Source organism: Bactrocera neohumeralis, chromosome 5, assembly GCF_024586455.1.
Source record: "Bactrocera neohumeralis isolate Rockhampton chromosome 5, APGP_CSIRO_Bneo_wtdbg2-racon-allhic-juicebox.fasta_v2, whole genome shotgun sequence".
Classification (NCBI taxonomy): Eukaryota; Metazoa; Arthropoda; class Insecta; order Diptera; family Tephritidae; genus Bactrocera; species Bactrocera neohumeralis.
The window spans coordinates 10,301,720-10,318,090 of record NC_065922.1 but is presented as its reverse complement, the minus strand read 5'-3'; the positions used below and the strand labels follow the sequence as shown (position 1 = coordinate 10,318,090).

The window sequence follows — 16,371 nt, the reverse complement described above, 5'->3', positions numbered from 1 at the left end:
TACGATAACGTAAGGCGCAAACGGTCGTGGTCGAAAAGCGGTGAAGCGGCCCAGACGGTGGCCAAGCCTGGATTGACGGCCAGGAAGGTTCTTCTGTGTGTTTGGTGGGATTGGCAGGGAATAATCCACTATGAGCTGCTCCCCTATGGCCAAACGCTCAATTCGGACCTGTACTGCCAACAACTGGACCGCTTGAAGGCAGCACTCATGCAGAAGAGGCCATCTTTGATCAACAGAGGCCGAATTGTCTTCCATCAGGACAACGCCAGGCCACACACATCTTTAGTGACGCGCCAGAAGCTCCGGGAGCTCGAATGGGTGTTGTTCTTTTGCATCCACCGTATAGTCCGGTTCTCGCACCAAGTGATTACCACCTGTTTCTGTCCATGGCGAACGCGGTTGGTAGTCTGAAGTTGGCCACAAGAGAGTCCTGTGAAAATTGGCTCTCCGAGTTATTTGCCAATAGGGAAGCGAGCTTCTATGAGAGGGGCATTATGAAGTTGGCATCTCGTTGGGAACGCGAATCGAACAAAACGGCGCACATTTGACTTGAATCGCATTATTGTAATCAATTTTATGAACAATTGAAAATTCAATAAAAATACCGCGAGACTTTTTTGACAACCTAATATATCTTTCAAGCAGTAAATATATAATTACTTGAGTACCCTTTCGATACCTTATGAACCTCAAACATTCTTTTGCTCTTTTGTTCAACTCCCTCAGCATGTACTCACTTATTTTTTATGGACAATGCATTATGTCGATGAGTGCCGAGCAATGCCGCAAAGCCTAACCACTAAAAAAAGAATGAAATTGAAAAAAAAAAAACGAAAAAGCAAAACAACAAACCGTAAGTAAATAACGGAGGCAATCAGCCGAACTCATGCATATTTAAAACAACAAGTGAGCTGCTGATGCCGCAACAAAAGCCAAGCAAAACTAAATGAAAAGTGTCATTCGGCGAGAGAGAAGGCGAGAGTGAGAGAGTGGAAGAAGGAGATAGCAGCCTTTTTGCTTTCATTAATTTTTCTATTTAATTAAATTAATTGCTTGCATGGATTTTATGTAAATTTAATTACATTGTGATTTCAACGACACACACAAACATAGATTTACATTTGCACACACACTTATATACAAATATATTTGAACATGTGTTAGCCAACACGACGCGCTCCGAGCACGTACCGTTATAAAGTAATAAGTTCACGTGCGAAAATGAAAACGAAAACAGCAAACAACGAACATGATAGGGCGAAGAGTAGCAACAAACAAGAACAACAACAACAAGTGCGCGCTAATGAAAAGTCCTTCAGTTGCGCTCAAGAAGCAAACGTGAAGATTGCGGATTTGCACTCCATGCGCTGATAAATAAACAAATAAACACAAGCAGGCAAGGGAAATGGCGAAGACACTCGCTTGTGTGTGGCTGAGTTAGAGTGAATGTGAGCGTGTGTGTGTGTGCTGTGGCGGAACGCTCACTTACACTAGACAAACACTCAAGTTCAAGTTACTCTCATTTACATTGCAAGCCAGTGAAGCTGGCGGAAGGAAAACGCCAGCGAAGAGGAAGAGGCAGCTGAAGAAGCAGCCAAAGAAAGCGGAAAGCAGCATTTGAAGGCAACTGAGCGCACATCCAAGGCAACGACCGCAGCTTAGAGTGGCTGAGTTGTGAAAATACGCGCTGGCACGTACACATACGCACCGCTGTGATGATAGTTCAATGCGCATATGTCAGCCAAACGAGCTAAGCGCAAACACACGCACACACACACACACATACTTTTGCCAGCATGCCATGCATCCCTGTGGCTTGCGGTGAAAGTGGATGGCCTCGCGCTCGTGTAGTGTAAAAGTGCCGCAAATTCACAGCGAATTGCCAGCGAATGCGTGGCTCTGTAATTTTGAATTGCGGATAATTTTCTTATTCGCAAATACATGCAAATTGTTTAACAAAAGCGCGCATATGATTACAACTGACAAACACACACACACACACACAGATGCAAGCGCAGGGTTAACGGCGATAATTTATGCGCATAATAAATGCAAAAATATATAAAGCAGTTGCATTGCATAAATAAAATAGCAAATATGCATTGAATTGCCATTTTCACATTTTTCAACACAAAAGGTTACTCATACGCCATGTGGCACCCTTGGTGGCCGTGATGGAACTGCAGCCAGCGCACTTTGCAACATATGACGCACGAGTCGCTGCTATTTTATAACCCCTCGCTGTCCGATATTGCTTTGGTTTTCATAAATTTCGATTTTTTGTTGATTTATTTGCTTGGCGCATTTCTTGCAACATTGAGAAAATGCGCTTTATCGGCGGTATGAGATTTTCACAGGCACGAATACAGAGGAAAATTCTTCTCCAGTTCAATATCTAACTTCGCCCAAGTTGCTGCCTCGTATAGCTTTATGCTGAAGGGGAAGATGTATGTGAGTACAAAGTTTCACAATAAAGAATTTCCACGACTCATGTGGGGTCAATATAAAGAAGCTTTGTGGAAATGTTTGGAAACTACAAGTTAGTTCAGTTATAGTCCCCTAAAAGGTATGCAACAGAGCTCTAACCTTCACTCCGGCGAACGGCTGCAGTTTAGCCTAACATTTTTATGAGAAATAAGTTCTTTGGAAGTTTTGTATTAACACTGTTACAATAACTAACTCGAACTGGTCCACAGTTACAATTTTTGTACTCTACTAAATCTGAAGTAATTTAATGCTCATAAAAATGTTAAAATTATTATAGTTAAAAAGCTTAAAACCATGGAAGTGGCCCATGTACTAATTTTTCTTTAATACCATAACAACAAAGAGCATTATTTAGCATCAAACAGACATGTTTGGAACATTTTCGCCAAAATTTCCAACTAAACAACTCTGGATCATAGATTTTTCCACAATTTGTGCACTGGAAATAATGAGTTTTTCTAATCTTTTTTATTGTAATGGGGTTTTCAATAGGAACGCTACAAAAGTAGACTGATAGGGACAGTAAACGACTCCATATTTTTCGCTCCTTTGGCATTTATCTTCAGTAATAGTTGACATTTCATCATGGAAAGATACACGATCCAACAACGAATCGAAATTATTAAAATTTACTACCAAAATTTGGAGTCAGTGGCCACAACATAAAGAGCGAGCACTACGTCCAATTTATGGTCAGAATAATCCTCCTGTCAGCTCAACAATTAGCGTCTAGTGGAAAAATTTAAATCCACAGGCACTGTACAAAATGTTTCCGTGCCAGTGAGACAAAGAGGTGCCCGCAGTGTCGAGAAAATTGCAGCCGCTAGTGCATCAATTGAGGAAGATCCAACTCAGTCTCTCACACGTCCTTTATAAGCGTTCAGCATTTCTGTAACGTCGTGGTGACGCTTTTTGCGGAAAGATCTTGGCTTACATCCTTACAAGATCAAATTTATGCTAGAACTGAAGCCGCTTGACTACCAAAATCGTCGTATGTTCTTGAATTAGGCTGAGCACCAACTTGAAAATGATCCGATTTTTCATCGAAACATCAAATTCAGCGAAGAGCTCATTTTTGGCTGAATGGCTTCGTCGGTAAGCAAAATAGGCTTTATTTGTCAGGCAGCAATCCACGCGTACTCCATGAGTCAACATTGCATCCCGGAAAACTTAAGGTTTGGTGCGGCCTATAAGCCTATTAGGTCGCACTTATTCCGTGATTATCAAAACCGTCACGTTGCTGTGCTTGCGAATCGCTACCGCTCAATGATAACCGAATATTTTTGGCCCGAATCGGATGATGTGGACTTGGACAATAAGTGGTTCTAACAGGACGGCGCCATAAGCCACACAGCGATTATCATAATCGATTTATGGAAAATTAAGTTTGTGAATGTGTTATCTCACGAAATGTCACAATCAATTGGCCGCCTCGGTTGTGCGATTTGACGCCGTTAGACTATTTATGGTGGGTTTACGTCAAGTCTATGGTCTATGCAAAGGAAGTCGGTGATTGATGAAATTCGTACGAATATCGAACGTGCAATTGTAGCAGTATCGGTCGATTTATGCTTGAAAACCTTCAAAAATGGGGTTCAGCGCATGGACTTCCGCAAGGAATAAATCATTGATATCCCCAGACGTTTTTGTTTTATTTTCATTATTAAAAAAAAAACTCTTGTAGCGCTTTTAATGAAAAACCCATTTTTACTTTGACTAAATAACAAAGAATTCATCACTGCTTGTTTCGTCGAGTTCATTAATATTCCGAAAAATTTAAGTACCATGTTATTACTGGATTCAAAGATATTTTTTCCGCATCTTCATAACCAGTTCGGTGGTTATAAAAGCTAAGAAGACCAATCAATAATTTTTTAACAATTTTCCTAACACTTCAGTATGGCGTTCCATATCACATGAACTTATCAAATGTCCTACAAAAGAATTTGGACCTAGCTGTCTCACAGGTTATGTTCTTTTGCTTTCACATTTGTTTTTGATACCGACCATAAACTCAGTAACAATTTACAGTAAAAGTTGGTCCTTAACGAGCACTTTTAAAGAGTATGCTTCGTGCTATTAATAGTATGGTCGCTTTGAATACAATTCCGTCTTACTAAGGACAGACTGTAGCTGCAGAACATAAAAAATAATCTTTCGAAAAAAATCCGCGGTCTACCATAAAAAAAACATATTTTTTTGTAAAATTTATTTATTTTTTGATTCAACATAGTTACCTTCAAAGATGATACACTGATTACAGCGACCCTCCAACTTTTCGATACCACTTTTGAAGTACGAATTGTCATTTGCTTTAAAAAAGGCGTCAGTTCCGGCGATTGCCTCTGCATTTGATGAAAACTTCTTCCCAGCGAGCATTTTTTTGAGTCCTAAGAACAGGAAATACTCGCCTGGGGCCAGATTTGCAGAATACAGTGGATGCGGAAGCAATTCGAAGCCTAGTTCACGGATTTTGCTATCGTTTTCACTTACTTGTGACACGGTACATTGGCTTGGTGGAACAGCACTTTCTTTACCTTGTCAGCTGACTGCTACATTTTTCTTCATTTTTGAGCGGGTTCGTGGTGTGAATTCCACTCGCATGGCTGTCGATTGAATCACAGCAATACAACGCGAGAACTTTGCCCGGAAAGTATATTGAGAAAGTTTTAACTTTTACAAACTTGTGTGTTTTTTTTATTCGCCGGCGAATTTCGTGCTCGTTCGTTTAAAAGACTTTTTCGTAGATGGACATTCGCGGTGATATTCTGGAGAAGTTATTGAAACCGGAAAATAACTGAGCTTTCAGCGTGGTATAAGGTATCTTCTTTTTGGCGGATGATACATTAAAGTTGATAATTGGACAATTTTAAACTAGTCAGATGACCTTAAACGATATTGAAATCAAAATTCAACTAAACTTTTTTTAATTATACTTTTATTTTTACCGCCACCATAGAGCATAATAAATACAAAATTAAACAATATTGTTATATGATATATGTATGTGTATGTATGTTATACGAAAAGATATCTTCCTCAAGCACAGGAAGAAGAACAAGCGCCACAGGGCGAAGTATCAGGATTCGTGTACGCCGCAGTAGCATTTTGGCCATACGGCTTCTCAGTGTTCGCATCAAGCACATAACGGCCAATTAAATCATGCGGCACAGCGAAGCCCATGGGAAACTCAGGACCATTACATCTTCCATACTGAAGGCTATACAGCGAGTTACAGCGCTTTGCCAGAAAATTGCGCTCATTACTGGGATAGACCGACTCCGTGTAGTACTCCCAAACGATTTCGTGTGAGCACTGCGGCGTTCTGCAGGCATTCTGAATTGGAAATTTACCACCGACATAGAAATCCGCATTGCCGTAAGCTTTATACTGGCCGCTAATACCGGCATTTGTGTGTATGATGTCAACAAAGTCGGCGTCACTTGCCGAGATGGTGGTTAGCGTCTCACCTTCGTTAAAGCATGGAAAAGCGGGATCTAAACCGGTCACGTAGGGCAAGCTTTTGCCCGTCAAATCGCGATAGTGACGCGCTGCCGTACCCATTATTTGTGCGCCCAAGCTGTGACCCATCAAGTGCAAGTCGGCGACGTCTATAAACTTGCTGAGTTTTTGTATGCCTACAGCGAGATATTTACCGATTGTGTCCGTGTTTTGTGCAGACCACACATACATCAAGGTTATGTAGTCGCCAGCGTCCAGCGCCTGAAAAAGTATTATTTCTTTAAGATTATACAGTAGTAGTATGTAAAGGTTATTACCAGATAATTGGTGTCACCGCGACAATTGTATGCCTTAGACAAGGCATCGTGACGTTCATTATTCACCGTGGTCGTCCAGCCGGTTGAGAATATGACGGTCTTTTTCCTCGGATCAAAATCCGGATCACGAAGTAGACCGATGGGATCTGCTATAGGATATGTACGCCTATCGCACGGTGTACGGAACTGAAAATTAATATCTTTCAGCTTCGGTTCATACTCTTCCGGCGTTTGATTTCGGCCTCTGGCTATAGTTTCGGCACCTTAGAATTACAATCCGTAAATTGTACACATCTTTGAGCTTTCTTTGGACATATAGTCGTACTTACATATAGCATTTGCTAAAATATATGCCTTTCTTGCAGGTAAACCTGCGACCAAGTTTTCCACCACTCTGAAAAAATAGTCGGCTGTCAATGGTCCTGCTGAAGTCGCTATCAATCTTTCTGCTATCTGTTTTGCCGCGTTCAGATATCCCTCTGGTATATCCTCCAGGGCTACACTGGCGTATAGCAAGCACCAAAGTGAAATTAAGTGAACTATCCGCATAGCGCTTCGTCGACTTTTCTTACTTCATCGCGATCTGCCAGCGATGTTAGCGACTGTGCGCTGTGTCGGCTATTTATATGGCAAACGTGTGCGAGGTCGGAGTCGTTTTAATATGTAGTTCAGATTTCTCATTGCCACGCTTATCGTAATTAGGTACTCTGAGCAAAATGCAATTTGCGCAATTTGTATACCCAGAACAGGGCGTATTATGCTGGCCACGAAGTTTGTAACACCCAAAAGGAATTGTTGGAGACTCTATAAAATATATATATAAACAATGGGCGAGCTGAGTCCATTTTTCCATGTTTGTCTGTCTGTCCGACCGCGCGTCCGGCTGTCTGTACATATGCGAACTAAGTAGTTTCTCACCTTTTGAGTTATCGATCTGAAATTTTGCACACATATTTTTCTTTCCAAGAAGAGGTTTCTTTGTTGGAACTGTTGATATTGAACCACTATAGCACATAGTTGCCATACAAACTGAGCGGTCGGAACGAAGTGCTTGCATAGAAAAATCATTCATTTGACGAGATATTTTCACAAAATTTGAGATGGAATTTTTTGTTTTATTTTTTTTTTTTAATTTTTTTTTAATTTTTTTTTAATTTTTTTTTTTTAAATTTTGTTTATTTAATTAAATTAATTAATTTTTTAATTTATATTAATTTTATTTAAATTCAATTAACTTGATTTAATTTAATTTTTTTTATTTTGTTTTCCAATTTAATTTTTTTTAAATAGTTTGGTTTAATTTATTTAATTTAACTTAATACATATTTTCGATTTTATTTGAAATTTTTTAATTTAATTTACTCAATTTTACATTTTGTTGTATATATAATTTTTTTAAATGTAATTAACTTAATTTACGGCCATTTTTGTGTTTTAATTTTTTGGTTTTTAATTAATTAATTTTAATTAATTGAATTTAATTTGACTTAATTTTTTTGGTTTGGTTTTTAAAATAAATTAATTCATTTTTATTTCTATTTTGTTATTTTAGCTTAATTTAAGTTAATTAATTGACGAGATATCTTCAGAAAATTTGACTTGTTTTTTTAATTTTATTTAAATTAATTTCGATTTAATTTACTTGATTTGGTTTAGTTTGACTTAGTTTAATTAACTTGATTTAACTTATTGTTTTTAGTTAGTTTAGTTTGACTTATTTTATTTTAATTAATTTATCTTAATTTCTTTTATTTTATAAGATTTTTTTTATATTTTAATTTAATTTTATGTTATATACATATGTATATTGTTTTTTTTATTTAATTAACTTAATTTAAGGTATTTTTTTGCTTTAATTTATTATTTTTGCATTAATTTAGTTTAATTTAACTTAATTTTTTTTTATTTTAAAAGTTTTTAAATTTAATTTAATTTTACATTATATATATAGTTTTTGTTTAATTAACTTAATTTAAGGTAATTGTTTTGTTATAATTTATTATATTTTATTTATTAAGTTTAATTAATTTAATTTAATTAAACTTAATTTTGTTTTGTTTATCTTAAAATTTCTTTAATTTAATTAATCAACTTTTTTTTTTTTTCTATTTTTTTATTTTAATTAATATATTAATTTTTTAATTAAATAACTTTTTTTATTTTTCTGAAATATTTTTTTTTAATATAATTTATTTTAATTTCTTATTATATTCGTGCTGTTATATTATCCGATTCGTATTATTTGGAATATTTTTTTACATTTTTTGTAACCTCACGCTCACTTCAAAGTTAACAGTTTGAGTTACCTCCCTTTGGAGTCTACAAGCATTATAGTAGATATATCTTTGCTGAAATGTTGTTGTTGCATAGCCATAAAAAATAATTTGTCGCCGCTAATACATAATTTGTTTCAATTTGCAAAAACTAATTAAGTGTTGACATAGACCAGTTTTTTCCAGTTTCCAATTAGGTGTGATAACAGTAAAAATAAGACAGTTAAAAGTTAAGCTAGTCACACACATAACATACTGTGCGTCATATACATAAATGAATATAAAACATGTATGTATACAGCTATTGACAGCTAATTAGAAACGACACCTTTTTTGAAGTAAATGATTTTATTTTCCAATAAATCACGATAATTTATTGTATTTTCACTTATTTTGTTGAAACCTATGTTAAACTTAAACTCTAATATTAAACATTTTGTTTAAAAATCGTTTTTGTTTCGAAGATTTTAACAAAAACATGTGGAATCAACGTTTTGAGTGCGACAACTAATTAGAAATGAAAATATTTTATCAACAAAAAGTAATTATATTACAAAAACTTGCTTACTTTCAGTTAGTATTTTGTTGGTTATCTCTTTTACTTCAATATTGCTCCACATCGATTTCGATTTACGTTATAAGACTCTGGCAGCGCAACAATGGCGTAACTTGCCATGCCGTTCTAATTTCATTACAAAGAACATCCATGTCCATATGGCTCCTTTAACATCACCCAAAGATGTTCTATAGGGTTTAAGTCTGGGCTGGGCGATTCCCACTCCAAAATATTGATAGAATTTTCATTAAAAAACTTTTGTGTCAACTTAGACGTATGCTTTGAATTGCTACCTTCCTTATAACAGGCAAATTTTCTCAGCCCATGGCAACATGACATTTTTTAGGATGTCGACGTATTTCTCCTTGTTTAAAATTCCATCAATCTTATGGAGTTGACCAACACCATTCCAGACAAAGCATTCCCACACCATGATTGTTCCTCCATCATACTCAACTACGCGTGTAACCTAGCGAGGATCAAATTCTTTAGTTATTGGACCGCGAACATACCTTCGACCATCGGGATCTAAGCGATTAATATTTGTTATATCGCTCCAAATGGCATACCTCCGTTGATTTGTTGCCTTAGACCAAGAAGAGTTGGCAAAACCTACGCGTCGTTTCTACGAATTTTAATTAGAAGTGGGTTCCTGCGTGCTGCCCTGCCGTGAAATCCAGCATCGACCAAACGATGGGCAATTGTTTTCTTGGATATTTGGACATTATATTCGTCTTGAACTTTATGTAAAATGTCAGAGTAACATCTTTTTGGGTCTCTTCGGGAGATAGTATTATTTCTGCGGTATATTTCTGTTGAAGTTTTTCGGTTGTTTTCTTTGCGTGCAATATTGAAAATAGTTTTGAAATTCAGTGACTCTTCAGTTTAGTCAAGTCAACAACCATAATTTATATTTGAGACCGTTGACCATTTAGTTTACGTTTTCTGAGGTCACTGTCTTTTTTATTCACATTTTATGGGGTCAGTAACCCTTTTTTTCACATTTTATGTGGTCATGATGCCTTTGTTTACATCTTACAAGGTCAATGACACATTTGTTTACTTTCAGCCAAGTCAATAACCCATGTTTACATTTAGCCAAGCCAACAATCATTATTTATATTCGAGATTACAGACCCTTTTTGAAATGTTCACATTTTATGTGGATGATGCCTTTGTTTACATCTTACAAGGTCAATGACACATTTGTTTACTTTCAGCCAAGTCAATAACCCATGTTTACATTTAGCCAAGCCAACAATCATTATTTATATTCGAGATTACTGACCCTTTTTGAAATGTTATGAGGGCAATGACCTTTTGTTTACCTTTAGCCAAGTCAACAACCGTTATTTAAATTTCGGGATCTTTTCTACGTTTCAATGCCGCTTCTGCTCACATTTTATGAAGCCAAAGACTCCAGTTTTTATGTGTTATGCGACTAGTGACCGATTTGTTTCTATCAACAATCATTATTTATATTTAAGGTCCTTGACCATTTTGTTTATATTTCGTGGGGTTAATGATAGCTTTGTTTACGTTTAGAGTCTTGCTGGAAGATCTGGTGTAACCCCGTTACAGAAGACTTCGCACCAAATGATTACAGCAGCTTTAAGGTGACCACGTTGAAACCTTATAAAACAGGTTTTGTGCCTTCCGAGGTTTTTACGTAGATTTAAAACTTTTTTAACAAAAAAAATTTTGTGTTTTTGTGAAAATGATACTTTTATAACCTTCATTGCGTGCCACTGAACGCTTGTAGCTGCATCTGACCGACGTTAGGCTTTAATGTGAAGATCATCGCAAATTAGTCTTGACATTAATCTGGTTAATGTGACTATTTCCCTTGACATAATTTTGGATTTTCTACGAATGCGTTGCCGAACAATGTCTATGACTACTTCGGTTCTAGCCACACGAGAACGACCACTTTTGTTTCTGTCACTTTTCTTTCTATAATCTGTCATCTGTAGTTGTTTGCCAAGAAGATTCAATAATGCGGCAAACAAACATTCTCGAAATTTTCAGTTCTTGAGAAGCTCATAAATTACAGTAATTCCATCGCCGTAATGCAATCTTCTTTAGCTCTCTATGCAGAGTCGGTTAAAATTTGAAAATAAATAAACCATTTGAGAAGTACAATTAGCGTGTCCAAAGATCAACGAAATAATATTAATGCTCACGCCTAAATTTATGCAAAGAATTGCTAACACTGTAAGCAGTAAGCTCATAGCACGCGCTGTTACGCTCTCCTTTACTGCTTCTCCCGACTGCCTACTTTATTATGCTCATAATTCAATTGCATAAAATTGAAATTTTTAAACAATTTACACGAGAATAAATAACGGTCAATCAAAGCCAAGACATGCTTAAGATTATAGCCTTTTGCCACCCGGCTCAGTTTATTGTTGTTGTGCTAAAGCGGCAACAGCTGCTGGCAATGTCGCACAAAGGCATAAATCCACAATCTGGGCTCGAGCTATGCGCACATACACACGCTCGTATACGAGTACATGTATATGTGTATGTATGTATATATGTATTAGTAGTACTGCTCGCTTATAAGTGACCGAACACAACAAATTTTCTCAACTCTTTCGGTTTCGCTTCATTTGTAGGGGATTGCCTGTCGTCCAACTGAGGCGCTGCGAAAACTACATGAGCAAAGCGAGCAGCAATAAAGCAAAAACAACACCAGCAGCTGGTCATTTGTCATTGTTTGTCTACGCGTGTGTGTGGGTGTGGTGGTTGTGTTGGTGTGTGTGGGTCGCTTTTGAAAAATTGTGACAATATGCCTGATTGCATTGAAAAATGTTGACGCCAATATCCAACTGTGGCGCACATGAATAAAAGCAGCAACAACAACAGCAAAAAATGCCGTACTTTGGCTCTTTATGGTATGTGAGAGTGCTCGCTGCATGTGGGCAAGTGCCTGAAACCCATTGGGCTGCGTGGTGTATATATGTGTAGGTGTGTGTATTAATGCGTGAGTGTATGTATGTGTATTTTTGTTGTAAGTATATGAATTTTTTGTTTTATGTATATGTGTGTGCGTGCGCATATTACTGTCCGAGTACGTTGCTGTCGGTTGCGATAATCTAAAGCTGTCATATCCGCTGGTGATTTGTAGGAAATTTATTGCATTGATAACGGTGGATACATATGTCCGGGAGAAAGTGCGTGTTATGTACACATATATACGATTTACTGTTACTTTTTGATTTTTTTTTTTAACAAAAACAGAAAAATTCTTTGTCATGAGAGAAAATTTTACAAACATAATTTATTTCCTTATAACTATGTTGCAAGCGAGGTCTTTGTGTTTGAAATTTATATGTATATATGTATATTTTATTACAAAATAAGGCAAAATGTTATTTTCGGCAGCACAGAAATTATGATACCCTTCACAGGTGCGAAACTTATAGCAACTATAAAAAGTTTTCTTATATTTTCTTTATTTTGCAGAGACAGTTTGTATGGCAGCTATATGCTATAGTAGTCCGATCTGAACGATTTCTTCTGAGATTATACCTTTGCTTCCTATAATAATCCCTGTCGAATTTGGTATATATATCTTATTAAATAAAAAACTTTTTCATACAACAATTAATTTTTTCGGTCAGTTTTATGGTCGTTTCCGTAATAATCTGTCGAATTTGGTATATATTCTTTTTATATAATCTTGATTTCTTCTAAAGTATACTGTAATATCTTATTACATATCAATTAAATAAAAAACTTTTTCTATATGCTATAGTTTAGTCCGATAGTAGTCCGATCTGAACGATTTATTCCAAGATTATACCTTCTCATGATATAATAGTCTATCATAAATTTTGAAAATATATCTCCTCAAATTAAAAAGTTTTTCATATAAGAACTTGATTTTGACCATTCATTTTGTATGGCAGCTTTATGCTATAGTGGTCCGATATCGGCGGTTTCGACAAGCGAGCAGCCTGTTACAGAGAAAAGAACGTTTGCAAAATTTCAGATCGAAATATGAAAAACTGAGGTGCCAGCACACGCAGAAATGGCTAGACCGACTCAGCCTTGTCAGGCTGAGCTCCGAAATTTCCTTTTGTGTGCTAAAAACTTCGTTTCAAACTTAATCTACCCTGTTAAGTGTATAAATATAATATAATATATACATATATATTCACTCCCACCACTCAAAAAACTTGCGTGCTGAATATGCTGAAAGGCGGCCAGGGCATTTGAAAAATTCCACAAGTGGCAGCAGCAAATAGCCGTCATCAAGCCAGCTAGCAGCTTGACAAGCATAGGCAAACAGGCGAGCGAGTTAAATGGTCAGTTAATAACAAACTGTTGGAATTAGAGTGCGTCACGCACACGCTCTCGAGTGAGCTTCACAGCTAGCTACAAAAATATATGTGCGGTCAAGCCGCCAGACAAGTGGTCAGTAAACTAGTCAGTCAAACGACCAGTCAGTGGGTCTGTGAGTCATTCGGTTGTTCAGCTTCAAGTGACTCATTCATCAGCACAGCACTCACGAACTCACGCACTCACGCATTAATGACGGCAAGTGCTCTCGCCTTTAAACTTTAGCTGCGCTTTGGCACGTAACCAATTGACTGGCATTTTAACTCGCCATTTTTATCTTTTTGCTCTCCAGAATATTTGTTCATATTTGTTGCGTGAATTATTTGTTCTTGTTGTTGTGTCTGTGCTTATTTGTAGTCCTTTCATGGTCACATTGTGAAGCGGCGATTTGAGTATGCTTTATGTGGTTGTTGTTGTTGCTGTTGTTGGCGCCGTTAATTTTCAGCTGGCCATCAAATGTGACTCCTTTGGGACATAACGGCATACATTTAGTATACAAGTAGCGACGACTTAACCAGTTATGCTTAAAAGCTTGCATTGACTGCTTCAGTCGAGGCTTAAGTGGCCGACAGCAGCCTTTGAGTTAATAAATAATCATTAATGGGTTATTATTCTCTTTGTTGTCGGCTGTAAATTTTGCTCTAATTGCGGAATTTGAACTTTGTTGTTGTACAATTAGAAATTGTTAATTATTTCAGATGACTGTTTGGAAAATTTTAATTCTTTTTTAAGCTTTTCTAAGCCGCGGGATCGAATACTGAAGATATTCTAATTGTTTTGAGTGAGAAGTTAAGGGTTGCCACCTGTATAAAATTTTGCTACAGAAAATGATGAAAACGCACTACAGAAGGATTTGAAGAAGCTTAGGAGAACTCGCCTTTCAAAGTGTTTTGGAAGAGCGTTGCCACCTTTTTCAGTAGAAAAAATATGTTTGTAAAAAACTATAATATATGAATATGTATATAAGTACATATGTTTATATATTAGCTTAACTACCTAACAAAGAGTTTGCAGATTGTAGACAGATTGCATTTTAAAATAATTTTTGAAAAGAGTTGCCACCTGTATAAAAATTTTGATTAAAAAAAATTGGATGAACTCGCAGTTCAAAGCGCTTTTAAGGAGCGTTGCCAACTAGTTTTCCAATATACTATATACTATAATACAATAAAAATAGAGTTTGCAGGTTGTATTTAAAAAAATTTTGAAGAAGAGTTGCCATTTGTTTTAAAATTTAAATATATAATAGCAAACGACTTTCATACCAAAAATGATTCAGGCAACTGAAAATATTCTAAGTGAGTTGCCATATAGGAAATATTTAAAAATATAAAAGTGAGATGTCTAAAATTTTTAAAACAACAAACTTGATTTTTTATATTTGGATAATGACCTAAAGCTGTCCAAGAAAGCTTCAAGCTGAGAATATTTCTTCAAGGTGGTAACCCTGTATGGTTGTTTCAAAGTTAAAAAAGAGCTATTGCAATTTGCACCAAAATAAACTGGTTCAATAGAATTTTCTGCCAGAGATATTTTAAAGAAGAGTTGCCACCTGTTAAAAAAAATTGTAGATATGGTTGAGAGCTGTCTGATTTTTTTTTAAGCAAACTTTATTCGAATAATGAACTAAATATGTTCAAGAAATCTTCAAGCTGAGCATATTTCTTTGAGGTGGCAACGCTGTTAATATTCTAAAATTAAAAAAAGCTATTGCATTTTTACCAAACTATACTGATTCAAGAGAGTTTTCTAACAGAGATATCTTAAAGAAGAGTTGCCACCTGTTTGAAAAAAAAATTATCAAAAAAATTATACTATAAATTCTTTTAAAAAATACTACATTCCAGTATTTTCATTTCAGAAATAAAGTATGTAAATTACAAATCACATTTACATAGCGTACTTTTTTGGAAAAAAAGCTTTTATTTGATATTAAATCGAAAAGTTGAATGAAACTGAAACTAAAACTACTTATGTCTAAATTTGGATCACTTTATTCGACATAACTAGTATCTTCGTTTCCAACATAGAGCACGATGTCAGCGTATCCCTACAATATGTTGGTATTAAAATAGGGTGAAATTCATACCCCAGATGCTCAGTCAAGAGATTGATTTCTTAATATACATCGTTCTGTAAAAGTTCATCTATTGTATCATCTGTATTAAAGAAATAAACTGGATAGTCTTTCTGAGATTCCTCGAGCCTTAATCGTGATAACATCATTGACATCACAAATTTTCTATGTTGCTTCGACATAAATCTTTTTCATGGCAATTCGCCAAAGTTTGACATTTGGTTTGACAGCTACCCCTTAGGGAATTGTATACATAAAGAAAACTTTTTAATATTTTCAAAGTCTTTATTCTATTTACCTTTAAACTAGAAGCATGTCCTTTAGTAAAACGTATGGAAAGTATACATAGAACAGGTAGTATATGTCAGAAGAGCTCTTAGAACAACGCGAAGTCAGACACTAAATGTCATTTTACTCTTACTGCCAACAGACTCGTTCTGTAAACTACTGACAGCGAAGTCGGCTCTCCTCCCTATTATTAGCCAGTAACTGGAGCCATTCTATAGTACTTAGTAAGTTCCCTTTTTTCCACAGACGAAGTACGAGAGATCCTCCTAATTAGTCGCCTGCAATAATGGGAATTTTAAAATAATTGGCAAATTCCTATATCTACCAAATACTACGGATTTTCGTTCTCCTATAGAGTTTAAAGTAGGTTCGGTGCACAATATTGCCTTTCTTTCCAGAGAAGAGTCGGAAAGCGGCAAGGTGTACAGCAACGCAGAGATAAACATTTAAACGGATGACTACCAACAAGATAACCAAGTAGGAAGAAATGTCTTTTCAGCAAAATTAGATACCAGACACTGCAGTGTCCAAGCGGTAATCCCAACAATTAAGGAAAGCCTTCTT

The 16,371-nt window shown here is 36.0% G+C and overlaps 2 protein-coding genes across 2 annotated transcripts in view; one reads left to right on the top strand and one right to left on the bottom strand.

Moving 5' to 3' along the window:
- The window catches only part of LOC126759050 (inactive dipeptidyl peptidase 10), a 380,650-nt gene that overhangs the window by 54,092 nt on the left and 310,187 nt on the right, over positions 1-16,371 (top strand). The gene's annotated exons all lie outside the window — the stretch shown is intronic.
- LOC126759076 (vitellogenin-1-like) lies at positions 5,398-6,877 on the bottom strand. The gene is made up of 3 exons (XM_050473673.1): positions 6,596-6,877; positions 6,267-6,529; positions 5,398-6,210 (listed from the first exon to the last, which is right to left on the bottom strand). The coding sequence occupies exons 1-3, from the start codon at positions 6,813-6,815 to the stop codon at positions 5,527-5,529; spliced, it is 1,167 nt and encodes a 388-aa protein (XP_050329630.1). The 5' UTR covers positions 6,816-6,877; the 3' UTR covers positions 5,398-5,526.

Excerpts from the sequence above, each read along its gene's own strand:
- LOC126759076 (XM_050473673.1), bottom strand. The coding sequence starts at position 6,815 with ATGCGGATAGTTCACTTAATTTCACTTTGGTGCTTGCTATACGCCAGT. Across the intron at positions 6,530-6,595 it reads TATTTTAGCAAATGCTATAT|GTGCCGAAACTATAGCCAGA; the intron begins GTAAGTACGACT and ends TGTAATTCTAAG. Across the intron at positions 6,211-6,266 it reads GCGGTGACACCAATTATCTG|GCGCTGGACGCTGGCGACTA; the intron begins GTAATAACCTTT and ends ATACTTTTTCAG.